The sequence below is a fragment of the Lethenteron reissneri genome, chromosome 19 (assembly GCF_015708825.2).
Source record: "Lethenteron reissneri isolate LAM-NWPU_2019-01 chromosome 19, ASM1570882v1, whole genome shotgun sequence".
Taxonomy (NCBI): domain Eukaryota; kingdom Metazoa; phylum Chordata; class Hyperoartia; order Petromyzontiformes; family Petromyzontidae; genus Lethenteron; species Lethenteron reissneri.
Genome location: NC_083797.1, coordinates 14,875,207 through 14,895,316, shown reverse-complemented (window position 1 = coordinate 14,895,316; position 20,110 = coordinate 14,875,207). Strand labels below are relative to the sequence as shown.

The 20,110-nt window shown below is 50.4% G+C and overlaps 2 protein-coding genes across 3 annotated transcripts; one reads left to right on the top strand and one right to left on the bottom strand.

Moving 5' to 3' along the window:
- Positions 1-1,327: 1,327 nt before the first annotated feature.
- Positions 1,328-5,852, top strand: SF3B6 (splicing factor 3b subunit 6). The gene is made up of 4 exons (XM_061554430.1): positions 1,328-1,460; positions 1,784-1,902; positions 2,723-2,861; positions 3,889-5,852. The coding sequence occupies exons 1-4, from the start codon at positions 1,431-1,433 to the stop codon at positions 3,973-3,975; spliced, it is 375 nt and encodes a 124-aa protein (XP_061410414.1). The 5' UTR covers positions 1,328-1,430; the 3' UTR covers positions 3,976-5,852.
- LOC133344329 (peptidyl-prolyl cis-trans isomerase FKBP1B-like) lies at positions 5,819-19,657 on the bottom strand. Of its 2 annotated transcripts, none has more exons than XM_061554432.1 (4): positions 19,533-19,657; positions 15,688-15,735; positions 11,857-11,969; positions 5,819-9,007 (listed from the first exon to the last, which is right to left on the bottom strand). In XM_061554432.1, exons 1-4 carry the CDS (start codon positions 19,543-19,545, stop codon positions 8,879-8,881), a joined length of 303 nt encoding a protein of 100 aa, XP_061410416.1. In that variant the 5' UTR covers positions 19,546-19,657; the 3' UTR covers positions 5,819-8,878. The 2 variants fall into 2 exon arrangements, with proteins under 2 accessions (XP_061410416.1, XP_061410415.1); XM_061554431.1 differs by lacking the exon at positions 19,533-19,657 and adding an exon at positions 17,938-18,095.
- Positions 19,658-20,110: the final 453 nt, after the last annotated feature.

The following is a 20,110-nucleotide window of genomic DNA, read 5'->3' as shown; positions in this document are numbered from 1 at the left end:
CCCCTGTGTGGGTCTCCCTATCTTCCCGTGTCTCTGCGCTGTACGGGTCTCCTCTGTCTCCACGTGTCACTCCCTCTGTCTGGGTCTCCCTGTCTCACCCTGTCTCCACTGTGTCTCCTCCTGTATCTCTTCTGTCTCCCCCTGTGGCTCCTCTGTCTCCCCCTGTGTCTCCCAGTCTCTCCTCTGTGTCTCTCCTCTGTCTCCCCTTGTGTGTATCCCAGTCTCTCTCCCGTCTCTCCTCTGTGTCTCCCCCCGTCTCTCCTTTGTGTCTCTCCTCTGTGTCTCCCCCTGTCTCTCCTGTGTCTCTCCTCTGTGTCTCCCCCCGTCTCTCCTCTGTGTGTCTCTCCTCTGTGTGTCTCCCCCTGTCTCTCCTGTGTGTCTCCCCCGTCTCTCCTCTTTGTGTTTCTCCTCTGTGCGTCTCCCCTGTCTCCCCTCTGTGTCTCTTCCTGTCTCTCCTCTGTCTCCCCCTGTGTCTCTCCTCTGTGTCTCTCCTCTATGTCTCCCCCTGTCTCTCCTCTGTGTGTCTCCCCTCTGTCTCCCAGTCTCTCCTGTGTCTCCCCTCTGTGTCTCCCCTTGTGTGTATCCCAGTCTCTCTCCCGTGTCTCTCCCCATGTCTCTCCTCTGTGTGTCTCCCCCCGTCTCTCCTGTGTCTCTCCTGTGTCTCCCCCTGTATCTCCCCTGTGTGTCTCTCCTCTGTGTCTCCCCCCGTCTCTCCTCTGTGTGTCTCCCCCTGTCTCTCCTGTGTCTCCCCCGTCTCTCCTCTTTGTGTCTCTCCGCTGTGTGTCTCCCGTCTCCCCTCTGTCTCCCCCTGTGTCTCTCCTCTGTGTGTCTCTCCTCTATATGTCTCCCCCTGTCTCTCCTCTGTGTGTCTCCCCTCTGTCTTCCAGTCTCTCCTGTGTCTCTCCTCTGTGTCTCTCCTCTGTGTGTCTCCCCCTGTGTGTCTCTCCACTGTGTCTCCCCCTGTGTCTCTCCTCTGTGTCTCCCAGCCTCTCTTCTGTGTCTCCCCTGTGTGCCTCTCCTCTGTGTCTCCCCTCTGTGTTTCTCCTCTGTGCCTCTCCTCTGTGTCTCCCCTCTGTCTCTCCTCTGTCTCTCTCCTCTGTCTCTCTCTCCCCCTGTGTCTCTCCTCTGTGTCTCCCCTCTGTGTCTCCCCCTGGCTCTCCTCTGCGCATCTCTCCTCTGTACGTCTCCCAGTCTCTCCTCTGTGTGTCTCCCCGCTGTCTCCCATCTTCCTGCGGCCTGAAGTCCGCCGTGCGATAAACGTCACATCCGGCCGCGGGATAATTCTGACGTCACGTCCGGTCATGACGCCACATCCGATTCAAGAGCACATCCGGCTGTGGTCGTGTCGTCACTTCCGCCGTGCGGGTGACGTCGTCAAAGCGAGGCTCCGGCACGAGGAGGCGGCTGCGGCATCACCGCGCGCCGCCATCATGGCTATGCAAGCAGCGAAACGCGCGAATGTGAGCAGAGAGGCGGCACGGGGTGGTGGTGGTGGGGGTGGTGGTGGTGGGGGGAGATACACGGGGAGAAGGGGGGAAATACACGGGGAGAGAGAGACTATTCTATATTACTCCCGGGAGACAGACGCGGGGAGATACAGGCGGGATGGGGGGAGATGCGGGGAGATAGAGAGACAAGTGGATGGAGAGACGGAGAGAGAGAGATCGTGCCGTGTCTTTTTTAAGAGAAGTGTTGAGGCTGGGTCGTGAGTGTATCCCTGGGTTGGACGCGCGCGATAAATACAACCACAAGCAGTACGCGCGGTGTCTGTGTGCGTGTTCAGGTGCGCCTGCCCCCAGAGGTGAACCGCATCCTCTACGTGCGGAACCTGCCCTACAAGATCACTGCCGAGGAGATGTACGACATCTTCGGCAAGTACGGCGCCATCCGACAGATCCGAGTGTAAGTGATGATGTTTGTGTAGGTGTTGTTTACTCTGGGTACCGATTCTTACGACTCATTTAAAACTGTTCATCAGCACAGGTCAAATGGAATTTTCATCAGGACCCCCCATGGTGTTACACTAAGTGCATTCTATATTAGACTGGGGCAAAACATCGGACATCGTGCTGAATAACAAGCGGAGATATGCACGGCACCACAACTGCAGAACAAGTGACGAAACTTGCGGAGTGCAAGTGCAACATCCGACAGGTCCTGCAATCATTGCGTGGGGCAGAGTTGTGGAATTTCATTTCTCCGAATTATGTCAATACCTTGCGCATGAAAAATTTGAGTAACAGGGTGTCTAGCCGTTGTGGCTGAGATATGAGGTACGGTGTTAGGAGCATGTATTGACAGTCTGGTGTGATGCTTGTTTTTTTTATTGTTGTAACATTCTTACTCGCCCCAACTGAACGTGTGTGACAAAGAGCTTTGGAGCTCATCAGATTCTTCCAGTTTAAATATTCTGATTCTATTGGTGGACGCTGCCCTGGGCCGAGGTCGGCGGTTAGACCTCCTGGCACATCTTTAGATCTCCGCCCCCGCCACCTGTTCACCCAGCAGTGTAAATGTGTGCACCGCAGTCGACCAGCAGGTCGCGTTTGGTGGGGTAGAAGAGTCGGCCAATATACCCTGTAGAGGGGCCTCTCTCGAGCTCCCTCTGGTTGGAGGGCCCTTCCCCCAGCAGCGGTGTGTTTGCGAGGAATTGCAGGGCTGCGCCTGTACGCGAAAGTGGGTTGAGGTAACACGTCGTGCGAACGTCCTCTCTGCGGCGCAGAGGCACGACGCCCGAGTCGCGTGGCACGGCATACGTGGTGTACGAGGACATCTTCGACGCCAAGAACGCGTGTGACCACCTCTCTGGGTTCAACGTGTGCAACCGCTACCTCGTGGTGCTGTACTACAACCCCAACCGGGTATGGCGCACACACACACACACAAGACAAAGATCCCCCCGTATAGCCTGAACGGGGTGTTGGGGCAAGTGCTTTTAGCGAGTAGCACCTATGAAGGAAGGCACGGTACACGAGGAGGTGCGTGGCCAGTACCGTGCCCAGCCGTCTTTGTTTTCCGAGTGTATGTATGTTGTACTTCTTTCGCACCGTACGTAGCCAACCGTGCTAATTGGAGGTGCGGGGGAAGGACAACAAACTAACACACAAAAAGCAGATCAAACTAATGGCGATCTTCTTGGTTCTTTCGGTAAAGTCACGTAGAAGGGAAGTAATAAAATAATAAAAATAAAACATAATAAAATAATTCTCACGACGTTTCGGCCACAACGCAAGCAGCCGTCCTCAGGTGCGCAAACCAGGTCTGTCGAGGCGACAGCGTCTGTCTTCTATGTGACTTTACCGAAAGAACCAAGAAGATGAATCCCTGCAGTCACGAAAGCTTTAAATCGAAACTAATGGCGATGTTTACACATTGCATCAGGTACTCATTTGAGGCTGAGTCGACCTAAGGAAGGCCCGGGACAGGTTCAGATGAACGTCACACGAACCCGCATGCACACACTCGCACGCGTGCGCACGTGACTGGGGGCGTGACGGACAGCCATCGCATCTCCATGGTCTTCCGCTAGTTGGCAGCTGCATCACGTGATCAGATCTGGCAGTGCGGCTTGCACAGTAAGGGTATCTGCCCAGAGGTTCAATCCTGGTTGGGAGTTGACTCGGCCCATAATCTCTCCAGGGTCGATAGAACAGTCGTCCTATGGATATACTCCCCCCTGTCATAGGAATATGGAATTTTCACCACTGACTGCAGAGCTTTAAACAGGAGATGAGCACCAATGCCTCAATGCGGCTCATTTGCGCAGGAAGCCATTTTTGACTTTCAGGTCTCTGAACAACCGAGTTTCCGTTTGTGGTAATGTGTGAGTGCGCACTGCACTGTTTGATGGTTTTAAATGAGTGGCCTTGCCGTGACTGCGGAGTGCAGGCCTTCCAGAAGCTGGACACGAAGAAGAAGGAGGAGCAGCTCAAGAATTTGAAAGACAAGTACGGCATCAGCACCGACAAGAAGTGAGGCGCCAGCCTGCAGGAATAAGGGATGGGGGGCGTTCTCCGTGACCATTCCACCAACAAACGAGATTGTGTATGAAGCTTCACGAGTTACGGCCGCTTTTGTGTATAGAGCGTCAGTAATGGCTTTAAATGTAACTGTAAAATGTGTCTTGTTTTTTTAATTTGTTTTGCTAAAGATCTGATTTTTGCGTAGTTTTTTTGTGAAGAGAAGCTGACGGTCCCCTATGCGCGGCAGAACGCAAGTGAAAAGAGTTTTTTTAAGCAGTTCTGTACGAATGATAACTATAGAGTTGACCTTGATGTCGTCTGACAGATAAAACATTGACAGCTCTTGCGTGTGCTCCACTCTCGTCAGCTCTAAATTGTTCCTCCGTAGCAGCAGTGTCCACCGGGAGATGTCAACTCTTGTCGGTGTCCACCTCGGATGTAGGGGTTTCTGGGCGTGGGCAGGACGTTGACTGGTTGCTCGTGTAAGCGTGTGTAAACGTGTCGCGCGACGGTCCCTTTTGAATGGAAACTCCCCGAGTTCACGCGTGGTGTTTCTGAAGACTCCACGTGGCTGGCGAAGGCGTACAACTTAATGAGGTCATCCCGCTCAACTTAACGAGGTCATCCCGCTCAGTGCCGTCGATGGCTCCATCCAGGTGGCACGGTAGATGCGCAGTTGAGAGCTGGGCCTGGGGTACGGATGCCTGGCGCAACTCTTAGGGTGCAAAGTCTGGTTGTAAGTTAAGACAATGAAGCGCCATATAGTTAGGAGAGAACTTGGGGCTGGTGAGAACCACTCATAATTTACATAAATTAATTTGATAAATCACTAAAACATAACTCCCCACAAATATTGTATGAATAAAGAATATAGTCAACAATAATATTCTTCGCTCGGCCACGGACCGCCTGAAGCACATCACGGTGGCCATTTTGCATTGGGTTGTCTTCCTGGCAGCTGATTGGCTCGTGCAGTGGGAGTGGTGACATCCCCAGCAATGGGTCTTACCCGAGTTCATGTTACCATCTCACTGACTCAAGGTTTGGAATCCCTATTTTTATGGTGCTGCTAGTATGTCCACAGTGTTGCGGTGTCGCTAGAAAGCATTTAAGCGTTGATCTGTTTCACGCATTTCTGGTTCTTTCTATGGTCGCTGCCTGCTGGTCTTGCGACGGATTTTAAGAGTGTTTTCTGTCCTAAAAACTAGACATACTTTACCAGGTAAAATCTGCTGAGCTATGTAACTGTTTCAGAAGCGACCTGGTCACTAATGATAGCTCAACTATGTGGCTTATCGTGTGGCAATGTATAGCAAAATACTCCATACACGTGTTTATATTTGTGAAGGGGAAAACCGGAGGACCGAGAGAACAATCCACGGGGAGAACACGCAAACTATAACGATACAGGCGTCGTGGTCGGGTTAAACTCACGACCTTCTGTATACCAGGTAAGGTGGTTAACATCTTGCCACAGTACTCGTGCCCTTGACCTGGACGCTCTGCGCTCACTCCGTGCTCACCGGGGAAGTCTTTTAAGTTGTGGACAGTGCAAGTGGCTCCCCCTTTTGAACAGTGCTTACCCTGGCTGAGATGACATCGAGAGGTGAAGGCGCAGCCTTGCAACTGCTCATTCATGTCACTCCTGGCGGAAGTGTTTCCACTAGAGGGAGCTCCATGGAGCCCCCTGTACAGAATATTTGGCCTACTCTTCCACGTTGGTCAGACGTCTCGGGAGAGCGTGGTGATGTAATCTAGCAGTATTTTTGTGGTTTGAGCAACGGGGAATTTGATTTTGGTCATCGTGAAGATCTGTACCTGTACCACTCCTTCAATCAAGACGGAAAGGCAACAAATCAATTGTATAAATAAATTCTTTATTAAACGTGATTTTATGTTCAGAACTCAATTTGCATTTTGTGGACGGGTCGGCAGCTTTGGCATATTTGAACACAATATGAAGTACCATATGTAAACAGACCACAGTAAATGTGCACTGTAAGTGTGTTGCAAGGCGGCACTGCGATTGAAGATAACTCGTGATCAGAGACATTCTATTGGCTTGGGATAGAGCGTGTGTCGGTGTATGAACAGACCGGTGCTGGCTTCATGGTCACACAACAAACACTCGTCCATAGGCAGGGCTGTGAGAGCACTGCGAACGACACGTTGGGTGAGGGTGAGCTGGCTGGTTGAGAGTGAGGTGGATCGTGAGTTGTGTTTGATGCCCCCCCCCCCCATACGCCGGAGCATATACAAGCGCTTAACATCCTACACCTCATCTCGACACCTTTGGAAGGGCCACTCCCAGTGGAAGCTGTCCCTGTGTGGCACCAAGTGACTCGGAACGTTGCCTACGAGCGGACATCCACTGATAGGGGGTGACGATTGCTGCTGTGTGATCCCAAATGAGTGATTTGTGGGTAATTTTCGAATTTGCCAAACTTGGTAATTGGTGGTTGTGCCGTGTGTTTTTCGGCACAATGTCCGACGTTTCGCCCCGCCAGCTGTATTTATAGTAACTACAGTACTGTACTTATTCACTCAGGATACCCACTCTTGAGTCCAAAGTCATTTTCAGAAGGGTCCTGCCACGTTGGGATGTTTTGGAAATGCCAGTTAAATTGTGGTTTATTTAGCAGTGGTATGAAACCGGAGAACCCGGAGTAAACCTATGCAGAACAAGGGAAGAACATGCACACTCGACTTGCTCATACACTCATTCATACTGTAAAATGAGCACACAAACTCTGCGCAGAAAGGCACCTGGGTCAGGAATAGTACCCAGGTGTCCCTTTGTGCCGAACAACACGGCACGTCGCGAAAATTCAACGGGGAGCTGCAGAGGACAGCCGCAAAAAACACGTGCGCCGTGGTGTAACAGTCGGGCCTGGGTTAGGCTGTTGCCGATGGTTCAGGGTACCGTTCAAGGTTAATAACGGTGCATTTTAAAATACAAATCTAGTATCCGTGTCGTGAATTTGGCAGTGCGTTTATCCAGGGTGAATGCTGCGTTTTCGTTTACCTAGAGGCACCAAATGGCCTTGGCATGGTTATTATTCGGGGGGAAAAGACAGAGGCGTAGCTAGGGGGAGGCAGTTGGGTGCATATGTCCCCGGGCGCCAAGGTAAAGGGGCGCCAAAATGAGGCTTACAACGTTACATTATAACTTATTGCGGCGGGCGCGGCAGCCTGAAACTACTGCACAAATCTACACCTCAACCTAAAAGTTTATATATCTTGCCACACACAGCCTACATGTCATGTAATTACATTTTGGTACGCGCGCCTATTAAGAACTTGCATGGAAGAACGTCCCAAACAACAGACAGGCGCAGTCTTTCAGCCTTAGTCACTGGCCTGTTTTTTGGTGGCGGAAACTACTACGGCCTGAAACACGCTGGAGTGCACGATCAGAAGCTGTTAAAGCTATCTATGAAGGACTGGATGAACTAGTAGGGCTGCTAGACAAATTATCGGAGGACGTAACTATGACGCCTGAAACCAGAAGTGATGCAGAACAGGCATGCGTATTAAATTTTAACTTCATAATTTTATTACATTTCTGGAATGTCATTCTTGGAAAAATTGATCATGTTCAGAAGCGCTTACAGGATCCTACTATGAATTTCAAGGAAGCAGCAAATGATCTTGAATCTTTGGAGCATGAATTTGTCAAGCTTCGTGATGATTTGAGCCAAGTTGCTGTAGAAAACGCCAAAACAAGATGCACAGCCTGGGGGATCGATGTGGACAGAAGAATTAGGCGACGTCAGAAGATGCCAGGAGAACTGGCAAGAGATGCAGGACTTTCAGCAGAAGAAGAAATTGTGCGCGTTATGAAGAGCGTATTTTATCGACTTCAACAGGAGATGTCAACACGGTTTTTACGACTAAAAGACCTGAACACGAAATTTGGATTTCTTCTGGACGTCAAAACTCTTCTATCTGACACAGATGTCGATGCAATTCGTCGAAATTGCACAGATTTTGGAAATTTCTATGACACCGACATCAATGGCCACGAACTTTTCACAGAAATTGGAGATTGCAAAATGCTGCTCAGTAACCGGAATGAAGTTCTACCAGAAACTCCTTTGGATCTTCTTGGTTTTATTGTGTTTTATGGAGACGACATTTTTCCGAATTTGCGAATTTCACTGCAAATTTTTATTAACAATAGCAGTTTCAATTGCAAGCTGTGAGCGGTCGTTCAGCAAATTGAAACTTATTTTGTCGCATTTGCGTGCTTCAATGGGACAAGATTGTCTCAGCGATCTTGCTCTTCTTAGCGTTGAAAGAGAAACATTGGAAAAAACAGAATTTGATTACGTGATTGACCAGTTTGCGACAGTGAAATCAAGAAAAATTAATCTTTTGTAGACTATGTCAACCAGTCTACGACAATGACTGAGTGAGCCATGTAATATAATTTCTATAAATTTGCTTCTTTAAATACAATGTTTCATTAAAATTAAAATTATTCCTTATTCGATGTAATAGGAAAATGTGATTAAACGGACGGGGGGGGGGGGGGGGACGCCAATTTTATAGTTCGTCCCCGGGCGCAAAATATCCTAGCTACGCCTCTGGGAAAAGATACGCCCGATGGTAGGACGATGGGAATTCCAAAGTGGAGCAGCGCGTGGGAAGAAGCAGAAGACAGAAGTGATGTAACCTGCGGCGTGCGAGTTAATGAATGCGCACGTTGTGACCTGCAGTGTTGTGGTCGAACACGGTGTGCATGAGATGAGATGAAACATTCTGGCCAACACGGGTGGAGGAATTGTGTCAAGTTTACGAGAACGGCAACCACGGTAGTAGCGATGAAAGAGTGACTTGTGAGACAACGGATTGGCGAGTCCTGGATCGTCGGTCGACCCCACCGAAACTGGTGACGGGGCTGAAGTCAGGCGTCACTCCAGCTGCAGGAGCTCCACGTCGAAGATGAGCGTGGTGTTGGGCGGGATGACCCCGGGGTGTCCCGTCTCGCCGTACGCCATGTCCGGGGTGCAGGTGATGCGCGCCCGCATCCCCAGGCTCATCTGCGCCGCAGGGGTGGTGGTGGTGGTGGGGGTGTGTGACCGCAATCCATACGAGCGACTCTTGTCTGAACCGAGGCTTCTTACAAAACGAGCGCAGAAACATCCTGACCTCGACCCGACGCTGGACGTGTGCACGATCCGTCGGTCGCTGCTTCGATTCGACGGGCACATTTCGTAGATGCCCTCTCCACCTCACCGCCTGTGCCCACCCGGCAGCGGTGTGAATGAATGAGTTCGCGTGTGTGGCGACCGGCAAGCAGGTCGTGTGCGGCGGTGTAACTTGTGGAGTGTCGTTGACAACCACCGCTTCCAAGATCAGGGTCGAATGAAAATGACAAATGACCCTCCAGGACGGGGGTGCTCTTGAGCCCCATCTTGCGGACGTATTTCCGCGAGCAGTGGCAGCACGTGAGCCAGTGACTGCAAGGACTGCACCTTGACACCGGGCTACTTGAGCCGTGCATTATGCCAGGCACCCAGAATACTCAGCCTATTGACGGCCAGAGTGGAATCGGGCATGGGGCAGTGCCGGATTAAACTCGTGCGGGGCATGTAGCATATGTCATAAAGGTGCCCTCAATTATAAAAAAAACTAATATTAAAACATAACTTTTTAACTTGCATAGTAAAGTAATTGTATAATTTTTTTGCTATACAGACATATAATACGACAAATCGCTAACCTTAAACACCCAGTCGTTCATAAAAGTTGAAAGCAGTATATAGTGCTTTAGTAATAGAGCAAGTGCAAAATCACTGAACCGGAATTGATAGCTTGAAAGCATTTAGCGCGTGGCCCGTAGCATATGCTACTTTTGCTACTCGGATAATCCGGCACTGGCGTGGGGTGATGGATGGATCTCCGTGTTGGGGAATTCGAAACTGAATGCAAGTCTCTGCTGCCCTTTCCTGTGGCTCATAAAAACGTCTGCAGGATTCATAACGCTAAATTTGGATGGTGTCGATTTGGCGCAGCAAGGGGGCACAACATCACGTTCCATGCTGCCGCAGCTGCCGGATCAAGGACATCGTTCCCGTCAGTTTCAGATGGTGGGCAAGGCTACGGCGCGAATTGAATTGGCCTCTCGTGACTATCAGGCGACATTTGAACCCAATTGACAAGTTCATGCCGGTTGCTGTGGTTCCGTTAAGTCGAGGCGGAGACCTGAACCTGGCTTCAATAGCCACGTGAAACAAACCAAACTGGATTTGTTCCGCTCTTTTTTTTACTTTATTCGTGAACGGCAACAGCTGTGTTGCCATCTGTCGAACGGGGTTTGACCCAGAACAGATTAGGCGTCTGTGTACGAGTGGCAGGAATTGATTTGTACCGAGGTCCGGTACCGGTCTTGGAGACTGCACAGTGTCGATAGACCTCGTGCTGCCGGAGAAATGCGTCCGGCGTTTGGTCTGCAGTGGAAACGGTGGCGACCCAAAACCGTTGCCACAAAGAGGGGGTAAACTGAGAGCTGGAAAGACGAGTCTGTGTTGTTGATTCATCGACTCAGAATTTTCATCCACAACTCTTGTCAATTATCCTGGTCCTGGCGGCAACTCCCACGTCAAGCCTCCCAACCAATCTGGAGATCGTGCCAGAGTCGGTGCTCCCTCCTTCCGTCAGCAATCGGCGGGAGAAAGCCATTGCAGGGCTGCACCTTTACCCTTTTATGTACCCTTAGGCCTGCCACCGTGCGGTCTGCGTACATTTGCACGTGCCGGTTGGTGCATCTGTTACCTTAATTCTACTGGAATCGATCACTGGTTCACGGGTGTGGGAACCGCTCATCAATTCTGAACACGGGATTCCAGTTTGCCGATGTACTGCTGAGTCAGTCGCCCCACACTTAAACGCGCGGAGGCGTTCCCGCGGGGTTGTGTGCGCACTGTGGTGCCACGGAACGAGTCCATTAAATACGGAGGAAGGGTTACACAGGCGTGACCCTCGTCTAGCACAGTGGGAAGCAATGCCAGACAATGACCAACCACTGGAAAGCGTCGATTCCATAGGTCGAGCATGGCGGGGTAGAGATGCTGAGGGGTTGAGCACAGGGATTGAAGCATGGGGTTGAGGATGGGTTGGAGGCGTGTGCTTGAGCGTGGGGTCGAGCATAGATTCCAGCATGCAATCGGATTCGCCATTCTCTCGATTCCTTGGCGTGGGCAAGCAGGCGCACACCCCGAGTAACCTTATTTGGACATGACACTTTGTACGGCGTTATCGTAACGTGGGCCTCTAAGGGACGTACGAAGCAAGGATTGCGAAGGCAAATGGAGAAATGGCAGGATTTAACAACGTATACAGAAGCAATCAAATTTAGCTACACCGCCAAGCTGAGCATCTGAAAAAAATACATGCGTTTTCTGCACAGCGTTGTATGCCTGCGATACTTGGATACCAAAAAAATACTGACAGGGGAAAAATACTGACATTTTAAATGTACTGCTACAGGAGGATTACCGCATCTTAGTTGGACACAGAGTGACAAACGTAGAAGTAAGAAAAAGGCTGCACACAACAGAAGACTTGATGCAATTGATAATGAGTAGGGAACTGAGCTTGTTTGGGCCAGATATGCAGGATGTAGAACAACAGAGAAAAAAAACTACTGATGGGAATAATGGAGGGAACTGGAAGAAGAGGAAGACCCTGTAGATAATGGCTGGATGACATAAGTGATTGGTGCCAGAGAGGGTGTGCATGGCCTCAGCGTGTTGGCACAGGATAGAGGGAAGTTTAAACAAGTGACAACATTGCAGGGGACACCTACGGCTTTCTCCCCATGGAGTTTAATTGAGGCCCCCCGCATTCCAGGGACTCGTTGTATCGCTTTCCAGCTCGTGCCACTCACCTGGCCCACGCCCTCCTCCCAGCCCTTGATCACTTGCTGCTTGCCCAGCGTGAAGCGGAACGGCTTCTTGCGATCGCGCGACGAGTCAAACTTCTTCCCGTTGCGGAAAGTTCCTACACGCGAACATTGCACACAGTGTAAATGGAATCGCTGGTGGCGGAGCGGCTCCTTGCCATGGCAGTGATGGCACGGAAGGCGGGAGTGATGCTGCCGCTATGGGTCGAACACCACCAGCGTGGGGTCGTCCAACACAGTGGGCAGCATCGTCAGGGCTTGCTCCTCGGTCCACCTCAATGTATACATATATAATTTTGACTTGAAACTTTCGTGACTGCAGGAATTAATATTATTTGATTCTTTGGGTAAAGTCACGTAGATAGAAAAATAATGATAAAGTTAATAAAAAAAATGAAAGTGTTTTTTTAGTTTTTTACACTAATGTTTTTTATTTATTAATTTTTATTTTTATTCACTTTATTTTTATTAGTATTTTTCTATCTATGTAACTTTACCGAAAGAACCAAAGAATATACATATATCATGTTTGTAATTGTATTGCATGCAGTCGTGATCCCACACGCGTGCATAATAAGACGCCGTTCGTGCATTCGATCACGCGAGACGGCGGCGGACGTGGTGGCTACGTCGCACGTGGCTGCCTGTGACCCAGCACCGTGGAGTCAGCAGCAGCGAGGGTTGGTGGACTACCGCACAAATTCACAAATTATTGACAAACTCCCTGCCTGCGATTTTGGTCGCCTTCCCAAAGCTCTCCCCCCCTGCGCTGCGGTGGCGAGATGTTAATTCCCTCGCCTGGTATACAGGAAGCCGTGGGTTTGATCCCAACCCGGTCGCGTGGATTTTTCTCCGGTTTCTCCAGTTTTTCCCTCCAAATTTAGAAACATGCCTTTAGAGTATTTGGATGATAAAAATTTCCACGTAATAAATCACTTCATTGGGCTATCATTTGATTACTGTGACATCGTATATAAATCAGCTCATAGTACTGTACTGAAGAAGCTTGACCCAATTTATCACTCGGCCTTAAGATTTGCATTGAACTGCCCATATAGGATCCACCACTGCGATCTCTACATTAGTTCAAACTTAACATTTCTTAATGATCGACGGCTTGTGCATCAGATCTTATTTATTCACGATGTACTTACAAAAAAATCAGCAGACTACCTGCTGGATCTCCTTATTGTTTCGAAGAACAAATGTGACCTAAGGTCTTCGCTCATTACCAGCTTCACATTCCTTATTGCTGTACAAATACTGGAGGAAGGTCCTTTGCTGTTGATGCCCCTAGGGTCTGGAATGCTGTCGCCAATAAACTGCAACTTGGATCACTACCTGTGATATCTGCATTCAAAACTGCTCTTGAGGAGCTGTACACCCCCCGCTGCCACTGCTATGCAGTGGCCTGAAATCAAATGCACCGCTCCGGATGTCCGCTGCAAAGTATGATCTTGAGTTTCGATTATAGCGTGCTGATCTTTAAAGGTGCATTGAAAAACTCCTGCTGATACTCCTGCTATTATGGAGTGACTCATGCTGCCAGCTATGGCTGCAAAGTTTGTTCGTATATGTTATGAATATCGTCTATTGTTAAATTTGAACCACGGTTCCTATGATCACTGTTACATTGTTTTTATAGACTTATTTTGGTGATATTCGAAAACGTATGGTTAAGCCATGTGTGTTTGTTGAAGTACGGAGTTAGCCTGATAACTTTATCTAAATTGTCTTATGGTTGTTATTGTTCGACTTGCATCCCATTGGGATTTTTGCACACAGCGTTGATATACGATGCTTTTGTCTGGAAGATTTTACTGGTTTTCTTGATTGTTTCTGTTGCGCGTCGTCACTTTAAGATGTTCTTTGTTCATGTTTTGTTTGTTGCGGTTGCACCCGAGTCAAGAGCCTCATGGCTCACAGGGCAATACCTAATAAATGAAACTGAAACTTAAAACTGAAATTTGTGGCCAGATCGCTTCTGAAAAATAGCTACCATATAGCTCAGTGGGCCTTATATGGTAAAATAGTTTAGTTTTTTTTGTATCGCGCCATCGACCACGATGACTTCAACAAGTCTCTCACGTCTCCTGAAATCCACCGTGCACGATTCCCATGCCAAATTTAAGTAAAATGACCTCTTGGTCACAAACTGCACGCGCTCTCTCGCTCGCTCACTCGCTCGCCACGTGAGATGGGCCTGCCGACATTTAAATAGCCACACGGCGATCGTCGATGCCAAAGCAGCTGCTCGAGGCTGTCCCCAGGGGGTATCGCGGCAGCGCCTATAATTGGCAGCGACTCGCGCAGTGAAACGGAGTGATGTGGCGTGGCCACTCGGCCGTGGTGCGTGGGGCGGGGGGTGGACCGTGCGGGAGGTCCCCGCTGAGCCGTTCGGCTTCGTGGGCTCCGCGTCTCGCTGCCCGCGCTGTGCCGCCTGGGAGCGCTGCGCTGTGTTTGTGTGCAACCACGCGACGTGTTTCGCGTTACTCGCGTTAGCCGGGGGGGGGGGGGGGGTTGTCTGCAGTGTGCGCGGCCGCACGATCGCGAGGGATTGCGAGGGATTGCGTGGGGTTGCGTGGGGTTGCGTAGGGTTACGTGGGATTGCGTTGCTTCCTTGCGGATAGGCCACCCTGTCCTAGGATTGTCACCTGATCTCTCATAATGTACTACGTACCTTATCTTGAACTTCTTCTGCGCCGCACGTAGCCAACCATACTCGTTGGAGGTGCGGGGGATGGACAACAAACTAAAGACAAAACGCAGTTTCTAAAGATGTAAGTTTTCAATTTAGAATTTAGAATGGCTGTCCTCTGAACAATGATGCACGACTTGTTCGCGTCGTGTTGCATTCACTCGGGTTTGCCGTAACATCGCTGCCGTATTCTCCGGATTGTAAGATGCTGCGCCCCGTCTCAAGCCGCGCTGCGAGAGCCCTGGGGCCGATCGCGACGGGAGTGCGTCGCCATGGTTTGTACCTCGACATTCGTTCCCCCTTTCCATCGCAAATGTTTTTGTTGTTTTGGGGCCATATATTTGGCAAATATGAATAGATTTCACCATTTCTTGCAATGAAACAGGAGGTGGTAAGATGTACAAAAACCAAATAGAAATATTTTGCAAGGAATCAAGTCTGCATTAACCACGCGAACTTGTGGTGAACATGCAAACAAACATGCTCTGATAATATATGGCATTGTCTTTGAAACTGATTGGCCTACACCAGACAGCCTGATTTCGGGCGTAGTCTCACTAGTATCAGACCAGATAACTTTGATACTGGCAAAAAGGTTCTATTTTTATTCGGCAAATGTTTTTACAAATAGTTTTGTTATTATTACTATCAAAATATCACCAGCAATGGTCGAAGGCAACCCCCCCCCCCTCAAGTAGTTACAGATACACCCTGGATTCGGGACTATAAACTACGGGAGAACCGAATATCACCTGGAATTCAGGTCATAATAAGCATAGGAAGCCCATTAACATAGCCAACCAATTAACAAAAAGGCAGCTAATTAATGTATCTCTCTCATATCTGCATCTACGTCTGTATCTTCTCTCACCGCACTCGCTGTCCGGTCCCCTCTTCACTGGGTGTTCAACTCAGGGCCACCTTATCGGTGTCGAACCGCGCGCCTCAAGCGGCCGAACGTGCCGCCCGCTTGGCCATTTCGTCGCGCGTGCACGAACTGAACGTTGCGTTAAAGTCGTCCATTGTGATGTCATCGCAGCAGCAGCATTATCATCATGATCAGCCTCTGTGGGAGTCGTGACCGAGCGGTGATTCCCGCGCTGCGCGTCCGCACTCACCCGTGTAGTGCACCACGCACTGCTGCCCTTTCTTGGGGAAGGTGCAACCTGCGGAGGGTGAGAAATCAAGTTCCTTGGTGATGTGGCCATCCCGCACGTCGAGTCTCAGCAATGCAGCGGTCGGCCGACGGATTGTCTCCTACGTGGCCTCCCCGCTGGGATCCATCGTCCCCAGCAGGGGCCGGCAACCTGCGGCTCCGGAGCAGCATGTGGCTCTTTAAGGACTGCTTCGTGACGCGTATTTATTTAAGGACACCACCGTCTCTCGTATTCCCCACTTGCACCGCGGATCTTGAAATATGGTTTGGGGTTACCGAATTTAAAAAAAACATCTTCTTGTTGCTTTGGCTGCCGATCACTGGTCCTCAAGAGTCCAGGTGACCCAGAACGCCTATGCCAGACTCGCCACCCCGCGTGCCTAAGAGTTTGTGTAATGTTTGTTGTTGTAACGTTCTTACCCGCCACTACTGGACATCTGTGAGAAGGAGCTTTATAGCTCATCGGATTCCTCCTCCAGTGTAAATATTCGGATTCTGAGTGGAGTCGCCCAGCGCTCCTGGACCCATGCACTGGATCCCAATTCAACCCCGGATTAAGTTCAAGACCTCACCGTCTGCAAGATCATCCAAGAGCTCACTCCTGCCTGTCTATACATTCCACCGTATTTTCCACATAAGAAGACGATTTTTTTTGCCTCTGCATTTTTGAACAAAGGTTAGGGGGTGCGTCTTATAATGCGATACGAGCGTGTTGTGTGTTCGTGCCGTTGTGTTGTATGTGTGTGTGTGTTAGTGTGTGCGGGGAGCGGTGGTACAGTGGTTGGTTGCACTGCGCTACCAACCTGGCGACCCGAGTTCGATTCCCGCTATAACACCAATACCAGTGACGATTATCTGAACCGGTCCTCTCCTAGGTCGACTCTGCCTTAAACAAGTACTTGGTGCGGGTGTGTAAACATCGCCACAAACATCGCCACTGGGGAAACGAAGTGCGGCCGAGCGTGGTGCTGGCCACCCACCCCCTCGCGTGCCATGCCGGCCTTCATAAATGCTCGCTAACAGCGCTTGCCCCAACAGTCTGCTACAGGCTATGATGGTGCGGCGTGTGATGGAGTGTGATGGTGTGTGATGGTGTACGATGGTGTAATAATGAGTGAACAACTTCCATGCAATGACGTCAGATCTCGGTACACAATCAATCCCTGCCGCTGCTGCTGGTGGTGCCACCCGACCGCAGTTCAGGATCAGGCCCAATACCAGGACTGTCCAGATCAAACTTAGAATACCACCGTTCCGGATTAAACCCGGACAGGTAGCAACCCCAAGTAGACTAACACCGCAGGTGGCGCTGTTTGGGATCGTCGTGATTTCCGCCCCTTGATTCACCACGCGAGGTTATTTGCGAAACTCATTGCAGGGTTGGTGTCGCCGCATCTATATCTAACGTAGATTCTCACAAACTCCACGGTGAGCGTTATCGCATCTCCGTTCGTGAGACGTTGCTTTCCATACGCAGGCTTCCACCGCCGATACGAGTCAATGGCAATGTTTTAGTCTTCCTATCCTTGTGTGAGCTCTGAATCCCGGAACCTCACACAGTAACAAACGCAGGGCCACCGTGAAACTACCCTCCGCGCGACTCAACTCGTTTCACTTTTAACATAGCAAACCAATTAACATGAAGGCAGCCAATTAATTTTGTTTCTCTCATATCTCTCTATCTTCGTCTGTATGTCTTCTCTCACCACACTCGCTGTCCCGTCTCCTCTCCACAACATCGCTCTCGTTGCAAAACATCCGTCTCTCGTCTACACCTCTGTCATTTCACCACACCTCTATCTCACATCTATCTCTTATCTCACTGAATCTCTTCTCTCGTGTCTATACATCTCAGTTCACCACATCTCTATATCACATATGTATATCTCCTGTTACCTCAATGCATCTCGTTTCTCGTGTATATATTTCTTAGTTCACATCTCTGTATATCTCCTGTCATCTCAATACATCTCTACGTCTTATCTATCTCTCTCAGTTCAGTACATATCCATCTCTTATCCGTACCCCGTTCTCTCCCACGAGACCTCTACCGATTGTCCACATCTCTCGCTCATCTCGCTACATCATCTTTATCTCTTGTCTACATCTCAATATCTCTCTACATCTCGCCTCTACATCTCCCCTGTGATCTCGCGAGGTAGGTGCGGGGTTGTACGCTCGAGAGGGCGGATGCATGCGCAGCGACGCTCACCATCACCGGGAGACATCTCCTCTACGTCCACCCCCATGGCCGAGGAAGCGCGGAGTTCGCGGAGCTAAGAAGTGCCGGGAGCTCCGTGCAGAGCGCCACTCAAATGCCGCTGAACTATCTCCTCTCTCGATCCCGTCTCTCGATCCCCCTCTCTCTCGAGACCCACAGCGACCAAAATAGCAACTCCCCCCCCCCCCTTCTCGTCGCACCCCCACCTCCCTCCCCCCACCCCATTCCATCTCAGGCTCCTCATCCCCACGTTGACACTTTTATATTTTTCCACTTCTCTCATTCTTGCCTCCCTCCCTCCGTGGCAGCCGCCCTGTTTTCCTGGCATCAACGATACTCTCCACCCAGTGCCTGATTATCCCAGTAGCAAAAGTAGCTACATAATGCTACGGGCCCCGCACTTTTAGGAGCCCCGCGCTAAATGCTTCCAAGCTATCAATTCCGGTTCTGCACTTGCTCTATTACTATAGTATTCTACCGCCTTTAACTTTTACGAACGACTGGGTGTTTAATGTTAGCGATTATCTGGCTGTATAGCAAATGAAAAAATGCGATTACTTTACTATGCAAGTAAAAATGCTATTTTAATATTAATGTGTTTTTTTAATATTTAGGGCCCCTTTATAACATCACATGCTACAAGCCCCGCACTAGCTTAATCCGGCAGTCTCTTGCTCGTGAGACGCCGCTGGATGCACAGAAGGCGGCGCAGAGGTAACTAAACCAAAGCCGCTGCACTCGCCGCACGGAAGGCGGCGTGGATTGCCTGCCAAGTTCTTTCGTTGATTTCACACAGCATTCCCTCACCACAATCCGCTGCTACCGATGATCACATCCCGTGCCATTTGACACTGGAGGCTGGGTCTGAGTCTCTGCGGCAGCTGAGAGAGTGCGAGTGAACGCGGCGTCGGTGCCGTTGCAACGAGCGGCACGAATACTCGGCAGGCGATTCGCTGACCTGTCACATTATTACTTGTCACATCACTGTCTCTTAAACATGTTTACACATCCCAACAGACACTACGGCCTCCTTCTGGGAGTGCAGAGTCTTAGCAGCATTGGTTCAACACCAGCAAACGCTGCGCCGGTTTCAACTTTCAGAGTATCATCAGCAGCGTCAGGCTGGCTTGTATTGGTTCAACACCAGCAAACTCTGCGCCGGTTTCGACTTTCAGAGTCTCATCAGCAGTCAGGCTTGCTCGAATGCTGAACTGCCAGACGGCGTTGATAGGCAGCGTCCCAATTTAACAAAATAAATTTTATTCTTAACTTCACTGAAGACGTATTTGTAGGTATCATTGGCCATGCTCTGTCTATTGCTAGATGGATATCTCTCCCAAAGTTGCCACCGTGCTACCTTGCGATGCAACAATGCGCCTGCACATCGAGTTGGGTCCCCATCGCTCCATCTCCGTGATGGTGTTACTCCCTCTTCTCCGTGCGGCGTTTCCCGCTTTCGCCTGCCAGTCTGTGGCCAGTCTCGACCATCGGTCCAGATCCCTGCTCGCCATGGCGTGTCCTGCTGCTGCAAGCCCCCCACCCCCTCCATGAACATGCAAAGTGTAACACTAGACCTCAATTGTCACCTCGTAATGTCATGTGTGTGTTGAACTTCTTTCACGCCGCACGTAGCCCGTGATCTTACATCTTCGACTCGTTCGCTCGCTCTCGTGGAGAATGAGAACGATTCGGAGGAGTGGAGGAGGAGGAACCACAGACGAGTGGAAAGGCAGCAGCAGCAGCAGTCAGCCACGCGGCCTCAAATTATAACACAAGCTCTGCGGTCCTCCACATATGGAGGCGGCACGCCGGGGCCACAGCGCGCCCCTTCCATTCCATCTCCTGACGCGGCAGTTCAATGAAGGGGGCACGCTTCTCAAGTCCCTCCCAACGCAGTCTACGCTCGGCAGTTCGCATGAGGTGGGGTAAAGTGTGGGTACTGCGACGCCTTCCAAGAGGCCAACTTTCTAGAGGGGCTCCCTGGAGCTCCTCTCTCCCCACAGGTCGCCCCCTGCTCGTCCGAACCCCAGCAGCTCCGACTGGGGTCCGGCTCCGGGGGGGAGGGGGGGCTTGGGGTCCGCGGGGACTTTCGCCCCCTCTGGCGGGCCATGGCATACGAGATATGGAGAGACGAGATGAAGAAATGAGAGGATGATGAAAAATA

What these genes read in the sequence shown, in the direction of transcription:
- SF3B6 (XM_061554430.1), top strand. Translation starts at nt 1,431, where the DNA reads ATGGCTATGCAAGCAGCGAAACGCGCGAAT. An exon ending in GCCATCCGACAGATCCGAGT is followed by an intron (nt 1,903 to 2,722) that starts GTAAGTGATGAT and finishes TCTGCGGCGCAG; the next exon opens with AGGCACGACGCCCGAGTCGC. An exon ending in TGTACTACAACCCCAACCGG is followed by an intron (nt 2,862 to 3,888) that starts GTATGGCGCACA and finishes TGCGGAGTGCAG; the next exon opens with GCCTTCCAGAAGCTGGACAC.
- LOC133344329 (XM_061554431.1), bottom strand. Translation starts at nt 17,974, where the DNA reads ATGGGGGTGGACGTAGAGGAGATGTCTCCCGGTGATG. An exon ending in GTGCGTGGTGCACTACACGG is followed by an intron (nt 11,970 to 15,687) that starts GTGAGTGCGGAC and finishes GTTCGCGTGTAG; the next exon opens with GAACTTTCCGCAACGGGAAG. An exon ending in GGGAGGAGGGCGTGGGCCAG is followed by an intron (nt 9,008 to 11,856) that starts GTGAGTGGCACG and finishes CCTGCGGCGCAG; the next exon opens with ATGAGCCTGGGGATGCGGGC.